The following is a 23,796-nucleotide window of genomic DNA, read 5'->3' on the forward strand; positions in this document are numbered from 1 at the left end:
CTGGGGGTGAGGTGGGCATGATGATCAGAGCAAGGGGAAAAGGCAGGAAGGGATAGACATGAAGGATGGGGTTGGACCAAAGCAGTGAGTCCTTAGGTCTCTTATGCTTGAATGAACCAGAAAGTATTTTGAGAATAGGCTTGGGTATTTACAGAAAGGATAGCAAGGATGCAATTCTTTCTGTATGAATGTAGAGAGAGATTTGCAAAAAGCACTCCCATAGTCTCTGTGTATTTTTTACAAATAATCTTCCACACCCATTTTAGAAAGTTTGAGACATCACACACTTCATTTTGTTGGTGTCAAGTCAATCATGGTCTCTGCTTTTTCCATGTTGATAAAATGGAATGGATTATTTTTCTTTGTACGGTCAGTCAGGAAGGTGAATGTAAGCTATTAATCCTCACCTCTATCTCTGTCTAGTATATAAATTGCTCCAGGAGGAGAAAGCCTAGTTTAGTTATACTGTGATATTCTTGGAGCCCCTGGAAATTAGAGATGGAGGAGAAGATGGTCAGAGATGAATATTCAAAGGTATATTTCCCAACAGGGATGACCAGGATAGGCAAGAGCGAGTGAAAACAAGAAGGGACAGCCCAGAGACAGCCCACATGTGACGAGGTGAGTCTTGGAATGGGTCTCAGAAGACCTGGGCTCTGGTCTTGGGATTACCCTCCCTTATTCTATGTCCTTAGGAATATCTCGGGTCCTTTTACGCTCAACTTTTCTGCCTTATAAAATGGGAGAGATGAAGCAAGTTATTATTTGTGTTCCTTCCAAGCTCTCAAATGTTTCAACTTTGCTCAGAGAGGTGAATACAATGTTGGGGGCATATACTTGTGGACAAGAGCAGAGAGCTGGCAAAATGGGGAGTGGGAAAAGGCCAGAGGTTCAAAATGAATACTGAAAGAGCATAGAGGTCAAAGTTCATGGCCAGAGCGTGAGAAGCTCTGGCTCCTTGATGTGATTTTGCTTGGAATGCCCTCTGTGACCATAGGTAAGAAATGAAAACTCCTTGGATCTCAATTTTTCCGTCTAATAAATAAAGGGCCAGGGCTATTTAGTATCTAAGTTTCTTTAATGTTAAGAGACTCTGTGGATTTTTAGCGTTATATTTTCTTCTCTAAAAAATACTGAAAAAGTCACGGTACAGTGAGTATTTTATGGTAGAAATAAAACCATGTTGATTTAAAAGCTGCAGTAATGAAACTTGTTTCTTCTACTTTCACTCCTGGTTTTTCATTCCTACCAGAAAATAAGAACATGCTGGCTTTGATTTTATTTTATGTGTGTGTTTATGAATGGCCTCTTTTTCGAGACAATAGGATTTCCAGGGGGTGGGAACCACGTCCCTGAATCTTGCATCTAACGCAATGCCAAGTATATAACAGCTACTTGGCAAGAGTTTGCTGAATTAAGTCTACCTCAGCTAAAGCTTCTCCCTATACTGTCGACATCATTCCTTAGTAATTAAAAAGTGCCAGACATTATTATTATTATTATTTGTTAAAGCTGCAGTTAAATGAAATAGGCTAAGGAAGACCAGGTATCTTTTGAGATGGATGGCATGAGGAATTCTGGAGTCTTGCAGCATGTGTCTGTGAGTTTGGGAAGAAAGGGAGACAAGTAGGGGAAAAGGGGATTAAATAATAATATAATTGGTTCCTTTGAGTAGTTCAGTTTGTAGAGGTGATGCATGCAGCAGTATCAGCTTTGGGAGGAGTGGGAGCGTAGGTGCACCCCTAAAGGTGAACTGAGAAATATTCTATTGAGAAAAGCACCATGAAAATGCACTGAGTCAAGAGAGGCAGAGAGGACGCCACAGAGGCCTGCGAAGGCAGGCAAGGTGTGGGGCAGTGAGGCGCAGGAACCCTTCCTTGTCCTTGGGATGCCTTTTGGATTCGGTGCCCCTCAGACAACAGAAAGAATATTGTACAGCTCAGCCAAGCGGTAATTGCACAGCCCACACACGCTTCGAATCAGGATCCATTAAAAATAATGGGAAAGAGTGACAACACGAGTTTGGGTGTGCAAGGAGGTATAGCAGGGGAGAGTGAACAGAGAGGTGGGTACGTTCCCCCCTTCTCATGATAATTAATGTCAGCAAATGCTGCTGGGAGCAGGCTCTAGTCTGTATTCATGAGGTGTGGGAGAGTATTGATTTTTTTATGGAGACACTGTAGCTGAACATTTGAGAGAGGCATTCATGTTCCTCATTAATATGCAGGCTGGGTAGTGGCTCCCGATAGTTGAGTTTAAGACAGAGACAATCTATACTGGCCATTAAAAGAACCACAGTCTAATGGGCACATCTATTCCACTTCTTTTGGTTTTAAACATTCCTCCTAGCAGTTTCCATCCTTAAAATCCAGTGCTTAATTTAACAGAGTTGAGGATTTTTGAAAAAGTCAATCATTATATTCCTCATATGCTGATGACTTAATTTCCTGAATCCTCATCATTTATGCACTATTATTCCATTTTAAAATATCTTTTGGCTTCCCAGGTGGCTCAGGGGTGAAGAATCTGCCTGCTAATTCAGGAGATTCAAGGGATGCGGGTTCAATCCCTGGGTGGGGAAGATCCCCTGGAGAAGGGAATAACAACCCACTCCAGTGTTCTTGCCTGGGAAATCCCATAGACAGAGGAGCCTGGTGGCCATAGCCCATGGAGTCGCAAAAGAGTCAGACACGACCGAGCACAACCATGCACTTTTTTGTCCCTTGTGTCCTCCTCGTTTTAATCTGCTGGCTTCACTCACTTTCTTTTATGCATTAGCCAGCTGTCCCAAGGTTTGCACTGTTCTGAGACACATGAGGAGACGGAAGAAAATTGTTATTTCTATTTATCTATGCCATCAACTGGGAGAAGGAAATGGCACCCCACTCCAGTATTCCTCCCTAGAGAATCCCGTGGACAGAGGAGCCTGGTGGGCTGCTGTCCACGGGGTCGCAGAGTGGGACATGACTGAAGCGACTTAGCATGCATGCATGCATTGGAGAAGGAAATGGTGACCCACTCCAGTATTCTTGCCTGGAGATTCCCAGGGACAGAGGAGCCTGGTGGGCTGCCGTCTATGGGGTCACACAGAGTTGGACACGACTAAAGCGACTTAGCAGGAGCAGCAGCAGCAGCAGCATGTCATCAACTGTCACCCTGACAGCATACCCAGGAAATCTTACTTTGGAGATTTTGTGGACACTATTATCTACTCTAATTAAGTCTATTTTGGTCTAATATTGTCATTATTTCAGGAATAGACGCTTAATTAGAAGAGGAAGTAAATGTATGTACTTTCAATTTCTTTCTGTCTCGTAAGTTGTGCAAAGAAAGAAGGCAAGCTTGCAAAGGTGGCCTGATTCTCATTTGGGCGCTGCCTGACATTCGTTGAGAAGGGATGCTCTTAGTCCTCAGGATGGAGTGGGCAGTCGCCCAGGGCATCAGGGAGCCGACTGTGCAGAGAGCAGAGGGTGGCGAGCCCACCGTTTTCTGACTCCTCCAGAGACAGGGCTGTGTGTGCAGGGCTCTGAATCCCACGCTCTCATACATCCATATTTAAACGTAAGTGGAAGAACACGTTTCAAAACGAAAGAGTGCTTTTGGCAGGGGATTTCTCTTGAAATTATCCATAACTCGAGTCCTCCATTAGCACTCTTAATAAAGAGTTGGCTTTGTCTCGTGGTGACATGGGCTGTTCTTTTTTTCAAGCATGTAAAAGCTCTAGCTATTTTAACTGTGGTGACAGCTATTTTTAAAAGCTCCTGGGCTCATTCTTACCGAAGGTTCCTTGCCAGAAAATTGAGGCACGGGGCACTGGGCCTGCCACTCCTCCAGGTGGTCTCTGCAGAAGGTGATGTTGTGCAGCAGGAGACTCTCGGGGGTTTGGCCTCGAACAATCCGCCTGTTATTAAAAAAATAATAATAATAAAGCTCTCAGATTTGAACGTGATTTTGTGCCTTGTGATTGCCACGGATACATAGACTATGATGGACTCTACAATAACACTTTCACTGTCTTACAATCTGGGCTGGGGTGCATTTCCTTGAGCTTCTTTAAAAATAGGAATTTAAGAAGCTTCAAGTAACTTTGAAGAGCCCAGAAAAGAAGTGCCCCTCGGTGGTATCCTGTGTTAAATTGAAAGTGTCTACATTAGAGAATTCATAATGAAGGAAATTGTTTGAACACATCCTTTTGTAGACTGTTGAATCTAATTAGGTTACATCTTGTCCTGATTGCTGATTTGGGCTAATTGGCTAACTGTACTATTTGGGTCTTTTGCAAATTTATTGAACTTCTTCCCTTCCTGGTTTGTTTTTGAGCACCTTCAAGTTGTCAAATGAAGAAGTCACTTGAATAATGGTATGTGTCGCGCCAGGGACCCAGAGCAGGCTTAGTATTTGATGGGGTCCAAATAGGTCAATGTAAAATGTGCCTTTTAAGATGATATTGTTGAATTGGAGAGTGAAAAAAGAAGCTGGCCTTCATGAATCACTGGATCAAGAGTCCTGTGATCCTGCTATATTAGATTTCCTACAGATGCGGTATCAACTGACCCAGGACAATTTGCTTCAGGGCCAATTCCTTCCTTTATCTACTGGTGCACAGGCTGTGACGCATGGGGTACTGAGGTCATACAACCTAGGCGTTGCTCACTTCCTAGGTGTTTATGGGTAAAATACATGGGTTTATTTTTTGAGGAACATGGTCCTTGCAGAGAAAGCTTAGCATCACACTAAGCTTTAAAATTGTGTGCTTAGCATCACATTAGGCTCCTCAGGTCCTGGGTAGCCTGTGGAGTAACATATCCCCTTTTGCCTGGGAGGAGGGCGCAGCAATGCTCTTGGAAGTGGCCTGGAGAACTGCCATCCTGGCCTTTGTCCTAGTCTGTTTTATGGAAGTCATCCAAACTTGATAACATCCCTTTGAGTTAGGATGAGCAAAACTATCTGTGAATCTCCCATGAGCAAACGATGCCCAGACGTTGGAAGAGTGAATAAAATACAGAAGCCAGAAGAAAAGAATCTGTAAATTTTAACACCTTCCTTCTCAGGCCTCAGACAATTCATCTTGTATCCCAAGGGACCTCAGAACATTTCTCAAATGCAGTAAGCATCTTTTTAAAAAATTTTAAACTTTTTATGTCTTCATCTATGCCATCCCATAATAAGAAGATTAGTGGGCTTTAACACATTGCAATAATCCTACTTTACTTGGCATTTTTGTATAGAATTTGCAAATTACTTTTTGCTGTAAACAGTAGCGGCAGAATACTTCAAGCTGAGAAGATTAAATGAGGCCCTTATACCAAAATAAGCCTTTCAACTAAGTTAAAATGACTAAAAAAAAAAAAAAATTTCATCTTGTGAAATGTTATTTGGGTATTAAAAAATATCTCCAGTGAAACACTGCCCATTGAAATCCTCTTGTGCTCCTACAATGCACCACGGAGTGAATGCCGAGGAGGAAGGATCAGGGCGATGCATGCATAATTTTTGTGAAGAGGTCTTCTAGAAGCATGTGAATTGTGAAGAGCTCTCAAGTGAACTCCAGGGGTTAACACTCTGGCATCAGCAGAAGAACTCAGAGAGAAAGGAAGGCCTGATAGCCTTTGGGGTGGAAGGCTTGGGGACTACATACCACCCACCCCATCCCCCAAATACAAACAGTCAGGGTGAAGGATGACACATTCAGGAGAGTCAAGTGCAGCTGTTTTAAAGTTAAAAGAGGCTAGAAAGCCTTTAGCCAAGCAGCAGCATCAACATGCACATTGACTGACTAGGTTTCTAAAGACTAGCCGAGGGATGGGCCAGTTGGTTTAGGGTTAAATATGCTGCCAGGGGCAATTTTTCCTTCTGTGTTTGTGTGTTGGACAAGCTAATGGATGATGGGGAAGCTCTTAACCGGGCAGAGCCAGTGCAAGGCACATAGAAACCCCTTGCAAGAAGGGGAGGCTAAGATTGGGGGTGCATCTAGGATGGGGTGGGAGGTTGGAGGAGGCAGCTGACTTGCTGGGAGGTGCAAACTGAGAAGAACTGCCAGACGGTCCCACACGGCAGCCACAGTCACCACGAGGTGTGTGACCTTTTCGGCCCGCCATCCAGTCTCCGTTGCCGTGTGCTTGCCCTTCCAGACCTGGGCAGAAACAGAGCCCACCTCTGAGACCAGCCCCCTGCACTCAGCAGCTGCTAGGGTGGGAGAATGGGTGCAGGACAGAGTATCCAGCGAGTGTGGGTAACAGAAGAGGAGCTTCTGGCAAACTATGCAGGGCTTTGCAGTATCACCAGTCACATTCTCGCAAGTGTCGAGGAATGTTTTATTCATGTAAGTAGAGACTGATCTCCAGGGCTTGTTACCACTAAAGGGTGGGTTGTCTGAAAGCCAGTGTCTTGCATCTGACTCTGTCATTTACTTGTCCTTGGATTTTGAGTGACTCACTTAACTCTGAGCATCTATTTCCTCCTTATGAAATGGGAAGGCCAGCACCATCTTCATTGGACAGGACTGTTGTTGGGGTCACATTGATTATATGCATATATGAATGTGCTTTTAAATTTTAACATGGGAAAAAACATCAATTTAGGAAATAATTAATATGGGACAAACTAGTTTGTTGTTGTTGTTCAGTCATGTTTGACTCCTTGAGACCCTGTGGACTACAGCACTCCATGCTTTCCTACCCATCACCATCTCCCAGAGTTGCTCTAATGCATGTCCATTGAGTCAGTGACACCATCCAAAATCTCATCCTCTGTCGCCCCCTTCTCCTCCTGCCTTCAATCTTTCCCAGCATCAGGGTCTTCATCAATGCATCGTTTTTTTTTTCATACAAGGTGGCCAAAGTATTGGAGCTTCAGTTTCAGCAGCAGTCCTTCCAATGAATATTCAGGACTGATTTCTTTTAGGATTGACTGATTTGATCTCCTTACAGTCCAAAGGACTCTCAAGAGTCTTCTCCAACACCACAGTTCAAAAGCATCAATTCTTAGCCTTCTTTATGGTCCAACTATCACATCCACACATGACTACTGTAAAAACAATAGCCTTGATTATATGGACCTTTGTTGGGAAAGTAATGTCTCTGCTTTTTAATATGCTATCTAGGTTTGTCATAGCTTTTCTTCCAAGGAGCAAGTGTCTTTTAATTTCATGGTTGCAGTCACCATCTGCAGTGATTTGGGAGCCCAATAAAATAAAGTCTGACACTGTTTCCACTGTTTCCCCATCTATTTGCCATGAAGTGATGGGACCGGATAACATGATCTTAGTTTTTTGAGTGTTCAGTTTTAAGCCAGCCTTTTTACTCTCCTCTTTCACTTTCATCAAGAGGCTCTTTAGTTCTTCTTCACTTTCTGCCATAAGGATGGTGTCATCTGCATATCTGAGGTTATTGATATTTCTCCTGACAATCTTGATTCCAGCTTGTGCTTCATCTAGTCTGGCATTTCGCATGATGTACTCTGCATATAAGTTAAATTAGCATAGTGACAATATATAGCCTTGATGTACTCCTTTCCCAATTTGGAACTGGTCTGTTGTTCCATGTCTGGTTCTAACTGTTGCTTCTTGACCTGCATACAGATTTCTCAGGAAGCAGGTAAGGCGGTCTGGTATTCCCATCTTTTTCAGAATTTTCCACAGTTTATTGTGATCCACACAGTCAAAGGCTTTAGCATTCTCAATGAAGTAGAAGTTGATGTTTTTCTGAAATTCTCTTGATTTTTCTGTGATCCAGCGGATGTTGCTAATTTGATCTTTGATTCCTGTGCCTTTTCTAAATCCAGCTTGCACATTTGAAAGCTCTTGGTTCACATACTGTTGAAGCCTAGCCTGGAGGATTTTGAGCATTATTTTACTAGCGTGTGAAATGAGTGCAATTGTGCAGTAGTTTGAATATTTTTTAGCATTGCCCTTCTTTGGAATTGGAGTGAAAACTGACCTTTTCCAGTCCTGTGGCCACTGCTGAGTTTTCCAAACGTGTTGGCATATCGAGTGCAGCACTTTCATAGCATCATCTTTCAGGATTTGAAATAGCCCAACTGGAATTCCATCACCTCCACTAGCTTTGTTCTTGGTGATGCTTCCTAAGGCCCTCTTGACTTTGCACTCCAGGATATCTGGCTCTAGGTGAGTGATCAACCATCATGATTATTCAGGTCATTAAGATATTTTTTTATAGTTCTATGTATTCTTGCCACCTCGTCTTAATTTCTGCTGCTTCTGTTAGGTCCATACCATTTCTAACCTTCATTGTGCTATCTTTGCATGAAATGTTCCCTTGGTATCTTTAATTTTCTTGAAGAGATCTCCAGTAATTCCCATTCTATTATTTTCCTCTATTTCTTTGCACTGATCACTGAGGAGGGCTTTCTTATCTCTCCTTGCTATTCTTTGGAACTCTGCATTCAGATTATATCATATATTTCCTTTTCTCCTTTGCCTTTTGCTTCTCTTCTTTTCTCAGCTTTTTGTACAGCTACTCAGACAAACATTTTGCCTTTTTGCATTTATTTTTCTTGAGGATGGTTTTGATCACTGCCTCCTGCACAATTTTGGTAACATGTAAAGACTTAAAAACATTATCTTTGAAGGTCCTATATTTCAGATGATGCTACTCTAGCTTCCTGATGAAGGAATTAAGAGTATCAGGTGGGTGTTGAATGCCAGAACAGCATTTTATGGGATATTTGAGCAAAAAGGAATCCTAGATGCCAGATGGGGAAACTGAGGTTCAAAAAATTGAAATGGCTTGCAAGTGGTCACTCTGGTGACTAGTGGCACAGCCTAGATCAGGTTGGTCATCTCACACTCTGTTCCTCCACCACACGGGGTTTCCTAATGGATTATTTTAGTCCAGCAAAAGTAAAATCTGAGTATCAAAAATATATATCCCAAGGATTCCCATATAAATTGGATTGTGGAAATAAATTCTAAATAAAATTTAGATCTATTGTTATCCAGCATTCATTAAAATTCTCATATACCAGTCAAGATTCCCCAACAGAATTGGTTAGAAAAAATGAAGTCCCTAACCATCTATATTGCTTTTTTTTTTTCAGCATAACTAAAAAATACACTATGTTTGGCACAGTGAATTTGCTTCTTCATACGTTCTCTGTGTCCATCTGTCCTCCATGTCATGCTCCTCCATCCAAGAGAATTTCTAAGACTATTCTGAGATTCACAGAGATAAAATCTTACTCACTGAGTGTCATAAGGACTCACCCTGCTCCGTGGATAGCCAGACCAATAAAGAAGATGATGAAAACATGGTGCGTGTACCAGAACAATTCATAGGACACCTGCCGGATGAATTCAGTGGAAGAAGTCATGATCAAGATCAAAGCCAGAGAGATCAATAGGCCAGTAATGCCCGCGATTGTAGTTAGCAACTCAGCGATTGTGTTCTAAAAGAAACAAACACCATCACAGTAATGTTTCAGTTCTATTTTTCCATTTTAGGATCAACATTTGAGAATCCAAACAGGGAGCAATTCAAAATGTACGAGTCAGAAGCACGCTAACCTTGGGAAGGGTCCCCATACACTTCTAAAAGGGGACTTCCTTATCCTTTCCTCTGCCCCCTGAGGGTGGAATTCACTATGCTCAAATTTTGTCCAATGTTATGTTAACTACTTTTTCCCCCATCTGTATAAATCAGCCAGCATGCCAAAGGTGATGATGTTGAATTATAATTAGGACAATATATGAAAATGCATTTTAGGATACAATACTGCAAAAAAAAACCACACCGAGTTTCAAGTTTTTAATTTTTAAAATAAAAATGAGACTCACCATGCTTAATTGCATCTTAACATTAATAAACACTTTTCTGGAGAGGTCCCTCAGGGGCGTCCCTAATAAAGCAGCTGCACACTCTGTTCCCCTGGCAGTTATTCCTTGCTCTCGATTTTTAATTGGAAGGACCATGACTTGCATTTCTTTCATGCCACCTCAAGAGGCTTGGAATACGGCTTTCTAAATCCTAGGTGATCAATAAAGATACAGCTATTCTTATCAGATAGACCTTGCCACAAGGCCAGAATTCTGACCTGTTAGTGTAGAGGAAGGTTAAACAGCTTTTCAGAATATAAATCTTAAAACATTTTGTTTTGTTGGGAGTTTCCCATATTCTGGTCAAGTCATTAGTATTCACATACTGTGTTGTTATCTTCGAGACAACCATGAGCTCCATAAATGCACACTGTATTTTCTGCCAGTAAAATCTCATTGATTTGGGCCACTTTGAGATCTTGAGGTAATTTAAACAGGGACTTCTCTGTTGTTTACTTTTTCCTTTGTAGAGCAAATAAAGGAAAAACAGTGGAAATAAAATTGAAAGGGTTATGTCTAAAACATTTAAAAGACTTTTTTTTTTTCCCAGTGTACTCAGGCATTTTAGAAATCCGTTGATATCACATGGTGTGCTAATTTCAAATCATTCTTCTTTGCTTATTAAAGCAAATCCCCACTTCCCTCTTCTTGTGACATATTTATAGACTGGTTTGAGTTGCAAGGGATCATCTAAAACAATTCCTCTGTGTCTCATTAGAAATGCTCTATAATGTACATGTTGTGTTATGGGTATCCATCTTTCTCTAAATATCCTAGATTAGAAGGTTTCTTGACCTTAATTAGTATTTACATAGTATATTGCCTTTAAAATTTTGAAATAGCCATATGGGGAGTAGCTTAATCATGTTTAATTTGCTTCAAATTACTTTAAAAGTATTTGTAATAAATACAATTTATTGTATAGTCTCTTCAAAATCTTGAGATTTATTCTTGGTTATGTATCACAACGGATTTCCCAGAGCCTTAATGGGGGACAGAGTTAACCGCAGTAGGTGCCCAGATAAATCCTGCAGCTCCAATAAGGACACCAAAGGCATTCCACTCCCATAGGCTTAGGGCCTCTGCAGCTTCTAATTATTGTCAGCTAAGAAAATGTAGCTCTCCTAGATCAGTGGCCTGATTTCCAATATCACTGTAGGATAATTAGAGGACATGACACGGAAGAATTTCCCCAGAAAGAGACTTTGAATATTGCTTCTTCAAGTAACGCTAAATGGGCAAAAGGGTCCCTTAAAGAGATGGCCCAGACAGTATTGGAGGCATTTCCATTTTGGAGAGTATTGTCTTAGGTTCTTCTTGGACAATACAGATTTTTGATCTTGGTCAACATGCAGGATACATTTTCCAATATGATAGGCAGTACATGGCAAAAGTTTAGATCAACCAGGAAAACAGAGGTGGGGGGTGAATTAAAGGAGAGAAATGTCTTTTCAGGAGGATTTCTGTGGCTACACATTGGGTTTTCTTTTTGTTTCTTACATGTACACACAACTGATTAGCATTAATGATGTCACTGGCCATGCAGGTCTCATTATGGAATTTGCTGCTCTGTCCAGCATCAGATTTGGCAAACTAGCCAGTCATTTGTGTGCCAAAAATGACACAGGAAAAGCAATCCAGAAAACAATTTGCAAACTGAGAATAGAGACATCCCTGAATTTAGACGGCACTTCACATGCTTTATGATTCTAATATTGGCAAAAAATATCTAATCATGAGCTACTTTGAAAACTTAAAGGAAGGTTTAATAGGTTATTTCATTCCTTGTTTAGGTGTATTTATTTCTTTATTTTTGCTATAAACTAATTAAGTGGCATCAATTTTTCTTGCTCATAACCTCTCAGCAATGATGATGGTAAAAGAAGAGAACTTCCTTTAAAAGGTGAAACTGATGTTAGCATTTGGCAGAAACTGGCTCTCTAGCTTTTTAAAAATTATTATCAAAAGCTTTTGAAATACAGGATTCCTTATAAAGGGATCAGAAAAGGAAGGATTTAGGGGATGAGTAACGATGTGACATGCAAGAAGAACTCACTGTGTGGAAGGTCCGGATGGGGTTGAGGTAGGTCTCATTTGGGGTGTCACCAAGTTTGGAAAGTGCAGCCACCAGTCCCTCTGCCTCTGGCGACTGGCTCCAGTGGTAGTGTTCCAGGTTAAACAAATGCGCCACGATGTGGATGGCTGCGGGCGGGGTCGACACGGAACAGGCACCATGTTAATTTCTTCCTTTGCGGTTACTTCCCTGGTGCTCAGAAGGCAAGGTGTCTGGCTGCAATGCGGGACACCTGGATTCAATCCCTGGGTTGGGAAGGTCCCCTGGAGAAGGAAATGATAACCCACTCTAGTACTCTTGCCTGGAAAATTCCATGGATGGAGGAGCCTGGTGGGCTACAGTCCATGGGGTTGCAAAGAGTCGGACACGACTGAGTGGCTTCACTCACTCATGGGTAGGGGATGACATGGAACAGGCACCATGTTAATTCTTCCTTTGAGATTACTCAAAAACTCAATTCTATCTGGTCAAGTTTCTCTGTTCTGGTTTTTGTAACCTCCAAGGAAGAGTAATTTGTGCATCTTTCCTAGTGTCTTGAATGAAATGAACTGAATACTTTTGAAGATACTGTATGATTCAGCACATTCATTTTTTTTTTTAATTTGGCTGTGCAACCCGTCACCATATTCATTTTAACTATATTAAGACATAAAGTAAATTTCAATTCACCATGATTTAATTATAAATGTATAATCATTCTGGACATAGTATAGATATTATGATATACAAGCTAATTATATATATATTCCACCTTATACATATATATAAGAAGATACACATAGACACACATCTCTTCTTTCCCAAGAAATCAGAAAGTATTTTTCTAGAATACTATATATCAAACACACTTATATATATGCATATAACATATGATATAGATATGAGAAGAGACAGTGGTGTTTTCTCTTTCAGACATTATATTTTTTATTCTTACTTTATACATTTTAGTGAACATATATATATACACATACACACATACACTTACATGTATTATTCCAAGTGGACCAAAATAAATATTTATGAAACTAAACCTCTTAATATATTCTTAAGAAGAAAATTTAGTTTTATAATTCTGGGAATTGGCGATGTCTAAATTCCAAGTGAAGAGAACAAGCTCAGATCACAGCATCATCTGGCCTAAGGAGTATATGCCCAGTGCTACTTTCTTATCTTCTGAAATCTATGGGGATGCCAGCAGCCCCAACATTCAGACAAGAATATCCTGAGGCTCTTCCTGCCAATGGGAGCCCTGCTGGGTGGCCAGATGATACTCACCATTGAGATCAGATTCAAATGTGAAATGAGAACTCATTACCCAGAGGATAGGTAATTTCCCAGTTGACATCTTTTTTTTTTTTCTCCCCTGCCTCCACAGCGAAAAGTCGCAGAGGTTTCTGCTATTCTAAGTCTCTACAGTTGTGGGTAAATTCTGGGGTCAACCGTGGTTGTACACTGTGAGTTGAGGTGTGGTTGTTGTTTAGTAGCTCAGTCGTGTCCGACTCTTTGTGACCCCATGGACTGTAGCCCACCAGGCTCCTCTTTCCATGGAATTTCCCAGGCAAGAATACTGGAGTGGGTGAGGGGAGTGAGGGGAAAGGAAACAGCAGGAGGTTCTGTGAAGTCGGAGGCATTTGGTTCTAGTAGCAGATATATTTAGAAATGTCATCTCCTATTTGTCGTCTTCTCTCTGGCTCTGAGTTCTGAGCCATTCCCTTTTTTGCCCTGCAAAGCAGTCTTCCTGTTTTAAGACCTGTTTTTGAATTGTTTTAAACAATTCAAAAGTTGTTTTCTCAAGCATTCTTCAGTTCCACAGGCATGGATGATGCCTTGATGACATTTCCCCAGATATTATGGTTCTGATGATCTTTTCCCTGCATTGTTTGATGGATGTTGGCCCCTCAAGACTTGATCATCTTGAAATCTCAACACCTGTCACTGGCTTAGCACCAGCCTGTCTTTAGTAAGGGCTTTCCTGACAGTTCAGTGGTAAAGAACATGCCTGCCAATAGGGGAGACAGAGGAGACTCGGGTTCAGTCCCTGGGTGAGGAAGAGCCCCTGGAGAAGGGCATGGCAACCCACTCCAGTATTCTTACCTGCAGAGTCCCATGGACAGAGGAGCCTGGTGGGCTACAGTCCACGGAGTAACAAAGAGTCAGACACGACTGAAGCAGCTGAGCATGCATGTCCCTAGTGATGATTTGCAGAGTGAGGTTACAGAAGGGAGAAAGGTCCAGGCAGACATCTACGTACAGCATTGTTAGAGAAGCATTTTCTCTGCTAATATGTATTTTTGCATTTTTTTTCTACAGCCTTTAAGTTGGAAATAAATCCAAATATACTTTTGGTTGAAACTTTTACTTAAGAATGCAAAGCACGTGACAGTGTTTCTGCGTCTATGATGTTGACTAACTCCTTATGGATTTAGTGAGGTAAGCACCCAGAGGTAGTGTCTTTCCTTAAATGTTTTTCTTGTCAACATATGCAGCCATGTCGCTGAAGGGGCTGCCTTGTTTGGTCCCAGCATCCATGGAGCTAGAAAAGCTTACCTGGCAGCAGTCTCTTGCACTATGTTGTATATAAAAAGGAAACTATTTTCTTAGTTCAACATAAACATTGTCTAGTATTTTTTAATAGCTGTTTTCTGACAATTATCTTAAAGTTTTGAAGAACAAGTAATCTTTTCCCTAGCTGACATATATTGAATACTTATTATACTCCAAATGCTGTTATAAATTCTTTAGGCATACGATCTCATGTAATCCTCAAATATTCGTCTTATTTCCATTTTACAGATAAGTGTTTAATAAATTAAGAGACCTGTAGTCCATTGATGGAAACAATAGGATAAAACTCTGCCTATGCCAGAGCCTGATCTATTGACCTTTAAGTTATATTGCTTCTTTTCTCTAATCAATAATTGCTATACTTTACTGAAGATGAATTTCTCCTAAGGGCTTAGCTAGACTCTTTGAATAGCTCACTTGGTGTCTCTAATTTAGAGTCAAAGAGCTCCGAAGACTGATGACTGATCATTATCTTTGGAGTCTTCTTTGTAGGTGGGTGTGAATCCTCTGTCTGCATTTTATCCCTCACCCTCACGCCTCTGCTCATGCCTTTCTTCCATTCTCCCTCTGCGGACGAAAGCACACCAGAGAGAGAGGAGTCATTCCCATTTTACAGAAACAGACACTGAGCTTCAGGCCCCAAATAAAGTGATGTATTTACCATTAAATAATCTACATGTGATGGTCAGAAAAGGAACACAGGGCAAAATCTAGGTCTTTTATAGTCTACATTCTATAGCTTCTTTCTCCCATGTAATGAGCTGTTGGTCACAATCTACTTTCTATCAGGTTGATTTCCACATGAACATTTGGCACTGATAAACTCAATTTAAGCACATTTATTGAATGAGCAAAGATATTGAGCTCTTTATCTATTCCTATTGCCAGGTTTCCCATAACAAGTCTGAAGAAATTAATGAGGTAGAGTATGAAAACCCAAGATGCTTTTCACAACGTAGCTCTTTAGGGAATGTATTGAAAGCTATTCTTTCCATTTTTTTTCTAAGTACTTTAAAACTGGCATCTTAAATGTTTCATTTCTCCAGCTATCTCCATGTTGTTTTATTTTCAGGTGGTACAGTGGTTAAGAATCCACCCGCCAATGCAGGAAATGCAAGAGACACAGGTTTGAACCCTGCAGAAGGAAATGGCAACCCATTCCAGTATTCTTGCCTGGAATATGCCATGGACAGAGTAGCCTGGGGGGCTACAGTACATGTGGTTGTAAAGTGTCAGACACGATTGAGCACAGCACAGCAGTGGTGGTGCCTGTGCGCAGGCTCAGTTCCTCAGTCATGACTGACTCTTTGCGACCCCAAGGACTGTAGCCCGCCAGGCTCCTCTGTCCATGGGGTTTTCCAGGCTAGAATTCTGGAGCCAGTTGCAATTTCTCCAGGGGATCTTCCTGACCCAGGGGTTGAACCTGCATCTCCTGCGTCTTCTGCATTGGCAGGTGGATCCTTTACCACTGAGCCACCTGGGGATCCATCTTCTCTTAGATTGTACCCTGATTTTATTGTGATCTTGCCTTGGAACCAAAGGTATTCCAGCTACCAAATCCAGGGTTGCTGGGACTTGATAGACATCAGGGGAGAGATGGATTTTGTTCTTTTTCAGACATTATATTTTCTATTCTTCCATTTATATGTTTTAGTTATTTTTATATGAATAGCTGTGCTATCTATGTTTACAGTGACAGTTGCTTCAAGTATATGATAAAATAGTGACATGCTTTTATTTTTTCTTTCTTAGTCATCAAAATCATGTTACTAGATTTGGGATGAGCACGTGGGAGAAAAACTACTGAAGAGGATATGTCTCAGTCACTTAACTTCTTTTAGTCCCTGTTTTCTCATCTGTAAAAGGGGTGGGTTGAACTAAACCATGATGTCTAGGCTCCCTTCCAGCTGTCTGGCTCCTATGTCTCCATTTGAAGTTAATTGGGAACATTTGTCATCTGAAAGGGAGCTGCAGTCCAATATGAGAGCAAACATGAAATTTACCATTTTAAAACATTTTAAAAATCAACACTGTCTTAAAGGACCTTCTTCAGTCTTACGGCAAATCCAGTGTCACCAGGTACACGGGTTCTTTCCTCATGGTGTCTCAGAGGACCTTCTACCGATCACTTGGCAGATCTCAAGGTACACATTTGCAGAACCCACTCGAGTTCCATGCTAAAAAATGCTATGGCTCAGTCTTTCCACTATTTTTTCTTACCAAAATATTTTTTACAGTTAAAAAAGCTGCAATCTTGGACACACTACAAATGCACATTTAATTGCTGTGTGAACTTTGGAGTTCAAATAAGGAGCTTTTATTGAAGAGTGAACAAAAAAAAAATTCATAAGGCTACAATTAGAGCCAGTTGCCCTGAGAAAGTTCCTTTTTCTCCCTTCTTTCCTTCTTTTTCTTTTTCAGGAGATCAAAGGGAGCGTAATTGAGGGAGAATCTTGGAAGTGTGGTCAGTTCTATGCTATCTCTCTGCCTGCTTGTCAGTGATAACAGTCATTTTGGAGTTAGTCACCTCCTAATTAAGCAGCCTTTAGAAAGAAGGACCCAGGGACAAATTCTGGCTGTGTTTCTTGCAGCCAGAATTTGGCCCCAAACTTTCAAATTTGTGGTCTTATTTCTGCAAGAATATACGTATTCTCTGGCACTCTGTGCATGCCAATCATTTGAAAATCACATTAAATTGTGTGAGGCAAGACAGGGGAGACGCCTACTTGGAACTCTCCATTCCTCAAGCAGAATTAGATCAGTAGCCATCCCTTTGGGATCAGGTCTGAAAGCATTTGGGCCTCTGGGATTGTTCTCTGTGGTGGGGCCTCCAAATCATTTTTTCTCAGCATCCCGATTCTGAGGTCACTTCTCTCAACCTGTCTCTATTGTGTTTCTTGGGGTTTACAAACTAATCAACGCATCAGGAGCTGCCTGTGAGTCATTATCCATGCCTGGAACCTAGCAGATGCCAACTGCGGGGACAGACAGAGCTGCCAGGGTCACAATTCACAGCCCCTTGGAAGGAAGCTCGGGCTTAAAGTACTGCTATTCAATTGGAAGGGTCTTCAAGGTCTACTGTGGGCCAGAGTCCAGAAAGATCTGCATTAACAAGAACAGAGAGGCTGCAAAACTATGATTTTTATACCAGGGAGGTTATGGGGCTCTGAAAATGATTTATTAGTGGTTGAAGAAGGCTCCGGCAGCTCTTATCATAGGCAAGCAAGCAGGAAGGCAGGAAGCCAAAAGAAGAGTTCCTGTCACTGCATTTTCGGTGATGCCCTTGATTATAGATACCATTGTTTGCCTCTTCCCTCCTCCTCCCCAGCCTGCTTTCACCAGGCTCTAATTACCTCCTTTAATGATTTGACCAATTAAAGCCTGCAGTTCAACTTATAGGGGAACGGATGAGAAATTAGAGGCTGGCACGCAAACTTCGACGTGGATGCACTTCTTCCAAGGTTACACACCTCTATTAAGCCGGTCGGCTATTTGAAAAGCAGCATAATGGGCGATGCTAATAAAGCAAGCGCGGGGACATTTTCAGCATTTCCCAAGTGAATACACCAGAAGGACAAAACGTGAAAAGCGAAGGTATATCTATGAAACCAGGGCTTAGCATTTTTCTCCCCGTAAAAGCACAGTTGCCAGCCGCGTTTCTTCATCAATGTGAAATGTAATAATTGCTTTGTCAGGGTTTGGGAGAAGCAGAGCGCTCTGTCTCCACCCTCCTGCCTCTGCCTGGAATGGAAACAACTGCGGGGCTGCTGGTTGCCATGGCGGTGGGAGATGAGGAGCCTCTGCTCTCAAAAGCAGTCAGACCCTGCTGGCACAGCCCCGGGAGACATTTGGGAGCCTGGCAAACAGTGGGGATTCAAGGAGAACAGGGCCAGGAAGAAGACTTGATTCTCTCCAGGGATTTGTGGGGGAAAGCAGGAGAACAGGCATCCTGCTTTGTCTTGTCATAGCAGAATGTGAATTGATTATCGTGGATGACTGGCATCATTTTGAGTCTCTTTGCTGCCCACACACTATCTTTCATCCACCCCAAAATGCTCCCGGTTCCCTGGCAACTCCTGAACGCTTATATCTAGCACCTTGTCCCAAGAAATCCCGTGATTTCTCTCTTTTTTTCCTGCTGGCCAACTGTCCTACTCATCCTCAGGTTTGACCAGATTTGTTGAGGTCGTGTGCTGCGACCAGGAGAGGGAAGAGGCATAAGGCACAGTCTCACATTTTAAGGTGATCAGAATCTGAGAAATTGTATTGTGTGGTAGGAGAGGTGCCTGGGGCCCAGAGGTAAGGAAGCCCAACAGCCCAGATCTGGCAGCTCAGGGGGAAGCTGGCTAAGCACGGAGCCCTGGATATGGTGACAATTTATCCAGTGAAGAAGGAGAGGACAAGCATTTCAGAGAGAGGGAATAGCAAGGGCAAATGCACAGCCTGCTCAGGGACCACCAGTAGCTAGGAAAAAGCAAGCGGGTGTGGTGAGAGATGAGCTGGTGCAGAGTGGGCAGGACTTGGTGATGGGAGCCTGCCCACCAGGCTACACTTGATCTGATTCTCTTTGCAGCGGCAGCAGTAAATGACTTGAAGTCTGTAGATTTCCAAGAGGTCCACTTCTGACAGCTAGTCTGCACATCTCTTAAGAATGGATAGACTGCTTTATTGTTTTTTTTTTTTTTTTTAATTCCATGGGTTAGGACATAAGGAACTTATCTGAGATCACACAACCCATCAGTAGCAGGGGTATAAAATAACTTGGTCATCTGCTTCTAGTCAACTGCTGTCCTTGTGAATTATGCTCCATCCTGAAACCATTACTGACTGTACCAGTTTCAGGAGGTTATACATAGTTCCTATCATGGTATCTCGGGTACAGGAGGCAGATATTCAACATGCATCACTGATATATATATATACTCTTGATATATGATTCTGCATGAAGAAATATACATACTCAAAGGTTTAAGGAGAAAAAATCATTGCATAACACATATTTTCATTTATTCTTTGATTCCTTTTCTGACATGTTTTGAGGCTCTGGGGTTTTTTTGTTCCTTCTCTCTGTTATATCTTTATAACTTTCTCTTAGAGTCCAGTTCTGCCTTAAAGCTATTGCAGAGTGAGCATTCTTCCTGCCATTGTAGTGTGTTTTATCTCCTCTTTAAAAACAGAATTAAAGGTTCTTGGGCTTTAAAGGAAGCCTAGAGTTTCCTTGAATTCCTTCTCTGAAGCACTTTCCAAGATGCAATCTGGATTCCCCTATAACAGCTCCCCCAACAGGGAACTCAGCCCTCTCAGGGGACCCTCATTCTGATTTTAGATAATTTTCAAGGTGTGGCAAAGGCTTCCATTTCTGAGCTTAAATCCGCTTCCCTGAGGCTTCATTCCTTCCTGCATTAACTCATTCATCACAGGTTATTGGCACCTACATAGACTTTGCACCACGGCAGACCTCGGAACACAAAGAGGAATGAGCCCTGCTCTTTGTCCTCCAAACTTTCTCTGTTTTCTCTAGAACGTGCTGTAGATTTACCCTTAATTCTTAACAAATGCAGAAGAACTTTTCCAAACATTTCCTGGGTTGGCTTAATCTGACATTGAAGACAGCCAGTAGGGAGCTCTCCCTACTTGTCTCAGCACACACCCAAAATTGTGCTAATTGGCACTGGGGCACCGTCTGTCATGTCTTGTTGCTTAATTAAATCTACATTTGTTTTGAATGTTCTTTTTATTCTGCTATTTTTTTATGCATGAGAGGATAAAAACAAAAGAGAAAAACATTTTATAGTTAAATTAGTTTGAGGAAAACAGTCCTGAATCATAACTCTTTGTTGTTCAGATAGCCTTTTATTTCAATATCTTTGTTGTCCAACAAAACCACAAGCCAGTTGGTTGTTGCCCCTCTTCATTTCTTCCTGACCAGAGTTTAACCTTGACCTTGGATGCTAATTTCTAGTGCTTTTATCGTGGACTCTCTTGTTTTCTAATTCAAGAAATGGTGATAACAATTTATATGGCTATAAAGCTTCAGATCTTTTCAAGATCTTTTTATATCCACTAGCTCAATGCTGTTCAAAACCTTGTTCACATGATCTTGCTTTTCTTCTTTTTATTGCCCATGATACCACTTGATAGTCATTTTCCCATGACTGAATGGGATTTTGAGTATAGGTTAGTTTTATTTCTGATGTGAATTATATTGAATAACAAAGTGTTTATTTTTCAAGTGGGTCTTTACCACGGTATTATCAACAAGCTTAATTATTCAGAAATGAAAATGAAGTTTCATAAACTTTTCCTTGACAAATTGAAGGCTTGGTAAAGAAGAGAAGGCATGAATGTAAATTAGAAACTTAAAAATCCATTTGTCTAAGGTTTGCATGGTCAGATGGAAGGCAAAGATTCCTTTCACCTAAGGGTGACTCTTTGGCAGGGAAGGAATAAACAAAACTATTAAGTGAACGTGCAGTATTATAAAATTAATCAGACAATTAATAATAAGCACTTACTTGCATTAATGACTATTCCGTAGGCAACCAGTTTGTGGAATTTGAGGTTTTTGTCTAATTGCCTCCTCCATGGTCCTCTGAAGCACTAGAGTAGCAAAAATTAGAAAGTCTTATTCAGGGAAAATCAAAGCAATAACAGCGTCATGAGAGTCAAGAGGGCAAGACTCAGGCTCTGCCTCTAAATTACTAACGGTGGGCCTACCTGAGTCAAAAAATGAGTGGCCATTAATTAGTCAAATAAGCAAAATCAAGTGGCTATTACTAGCTTTGCTGAAATTCCAACTTAATAAAAGTGATTGAGTTAGTAGTTCCTCGGCTAAAAGTCAAAACTCTAGAATAAACCTGCTAAGAATCATGCATTGGCTAATTTAGAAAATGAAGATGATAGCCATCATCCTCAGTGATGTGGTTTAAGTGGTCTATAAATTTTTCCTTATTACACAAAGAAAGGCTCTATATTCATCTACATCTAAATATTCATAAAAGTATGAAGATGATTATATGATAAGTTATTTAGTCTAGAAGGGTTATTGAGGTCTCATTTTTCTGAACAGCGCATTATTCTGTTTGGCAGGAAACACAGGTAAGTACTCAACACAGTGAAATCTACATAATTAGGAAATGCCCCATTGTGTCTGCTAGGGGTTAAAATTTACATACTAAAATCTATGTACACTAATTGTGTTTTCCTGGGCTGAAAACTCAGAGAGACGCTTCTTTAGTGGCATTTGACTCATCTACATATCTATTTCCTTTTAATCAGAAATGGTAATAGTTCAAGCTGTTATAATGCTTCCAGCTTCATGAGTCAGGTCAATCTTATTAGCCTTTCTTTTCCGACGAAGCAGATGCATCAGGGGAAGGTTGAGCAATGAGTCCAATGTCATGTAAGGTGTCAATGGCAAAAGGAAAACACAAATCAAACGTACCAATTTCCGATTTTCAATTTTAGCCATTGTGTCCTCTCTACAAAGAAGCCCATGTCGATCTAAACAGGATTATTGGGAATTTCGTAGTGAAGTACATCTTTGTTTTTAATAGCACTTATATTAATAGATCATAACAACGGAAATTATTTCAAATAGCTTAGTACTTACAGTACTTGTCCCTCTCATGAATGAAATAAGGTTTCGACTGACGGGTAATAGAATTAGCATGCAGTTAAAATTCAGGCCCACTGCTGATGCGCGAGCCCAAGCCAGTGTCGACTGTCCGTATATAAAGACATAAGAAAGAGATACAGTGAAACAGGGAAGCTGGGGGAAATAGAATGCGTTTTGTTTCTTGAAATGATAATTAATGCATAGTACCCAAATCTACTTACACCCAGAATAACTCGCGTATAAAGGAAAGACTCTTCCTCTTCGTACCAATAGAATGTATCAATAAATAGATATAAATTCACTCCCAGCCATGAGAGCTAGAGCAGAATGGAAAAAAGGGCCAATCAATACTGTCTTCAACCTTTCCTTCTTCTCAAAATCATTTGGAGTTCTTGGGGTCTTTTTTTTTAAGTGAAATGAAAAGCTTTTCAATATCAATCAGAATCATTCTATTTACTTATTTCTTATAGGTTAGTTTTGTAACAGCTATCATCATGATAAGAAATTGCTAACTTTATTAAAAAAGGTTTGAAATACATAAGGGTATACTTTAAGGAATTTAATGAAAAGTACAGAACCCTCCTAATCAACATTGCTATAATGGTTTAAGTCAATGATGTCAAGAAGGAGGAAATCTTTAAAAATCAACTCAGAAAATACTTTAGAAAAATTCCAATGTCATAGTCTAATTCAAACACTTCCTTCGATTTACAGAAACATTCATATCTGATGCAAATGAAAACCACTTGACTTTAAAAATAATGATTTGCATGATTCTGCAAGAGTAAATTAAGATTTACCAAGGTGTATCTACTGAATGTTTTCTAACAAGTTTTAGTCTTTTAAGCAGGGCAATACTTCACTTTAATTAGTATTCCTATACAAGTTATCTGAAGAATCAAGGTATGCAATGTATATGTTTAGAGCTGAATATCAAAAATGATACTTACTACTAATACGATGGAGAGACTCTCATTCAAAACCCAGCATCCCATCATGACAGCCTTGCTCGTTTGCGATTAGCAAATTATTTCTTTCATTCAGCTCAGCCTGGATGTTGTGTCCTTAGCAAGGGCTTTTTTGCTATGTTATTTTATCTTTTTGTCTTAGGAAGCACCTACTGGGAGCAGCTCTTGAGGAATTTCTAATTAAAGACTTCTTGCCAAAGGCACATCTCCAAGTTGACATGCCTCATGACCTGGGTGAAAACAAGGCAAGTCTCTGTCTAATGATTCCTTTCTTCAAAGATTTCACAAGAAAAGAAAGCTCGTTTTATTAAATTAGCCTGATGTACTTTATACCCCATTCATTTTCTACATGATTGCAGTCAGGATGATAATAAGTCCTTATGTAAATTTGAAAAATAACCCAACCGCTGAAGGCTGGATACAGCAAAACATTTTAATAGAGTTTTTGCCACTTTGTTCATTTTAGTTTCCTCACTTCCTTTCTTCCTCTTTGGAAAAAGCTTTTTATAGAAAACATAGAATGATGGGTAAATAAATATAAGTCAATCTTTCAGAAGATGATGAAGAAAACCAGAGAAGAATCTTTAAAAAAAAAAAAAAACACAGATGGAGGAACTTTCATAAACTTAAAATGTGGATGGGACTTCCCTGGTGGTCCAGAGGTTAAGACTCCATGCTCCCAACGCAGGGGACCCAGTTTTGATTCCTGGTTCAGGGAACTAGATGCTGCATGCCACAA

The 23,796-nt window shown here is 40.8% G+C and overlaps 1 protein-coding gene across 1 annotated transcript in view; it reads right to left on the minus strand.

Moving 5' to 3' along the window:
• The window catches only part of NOX3 (NADPH oxidase 3), a 65,882-nt gene extending 42,795 nt beyond the window's left edge, over positions 1-23,087 (minus strand). Inside the window, exons 1-7 of the mRNA XM_018053535.1 lie at positions 23,040-23,087; positions 22,311-22,406; positions 22,084-22,194; positions 20,987-21,071; positions 11,889-12,034; positions 9,224-9,405; positions 3,778-3,901 (exon numbers count right to left, since the gene is read on the minus strand). Of these exons, the coding sequence (XP_017909024.1) occupies positions 3,778-3,901; positions 9,224-9,405; positions 11,889-12,034; positions 20,987-21,071; positions 22,084-22,194; positions 22,311-22,406; positions 23,040-23,087 (792 nt within the window). The remainder of the gene's footprint in view (positions 1-3,777; positions 3,902-9,223; positions 9,406-11,888; positions 12,035-20,986; positions 21,072-22,083; positions 22,195-22,310; positions 22,407-23,039) is intronic.

This window comes from Capra hircus, chromosome 9 (assembly GCF_001704415.2).
Source record: "Capra hircus breed San Clemente chromosome 9, ASM170441v1, whole genome shotgun sequence".
NCBI lineage: Eukaryota > Metazoa > Chordata > Mammalia > Artiodactyla > Bovidae > Capra > Capra hircus.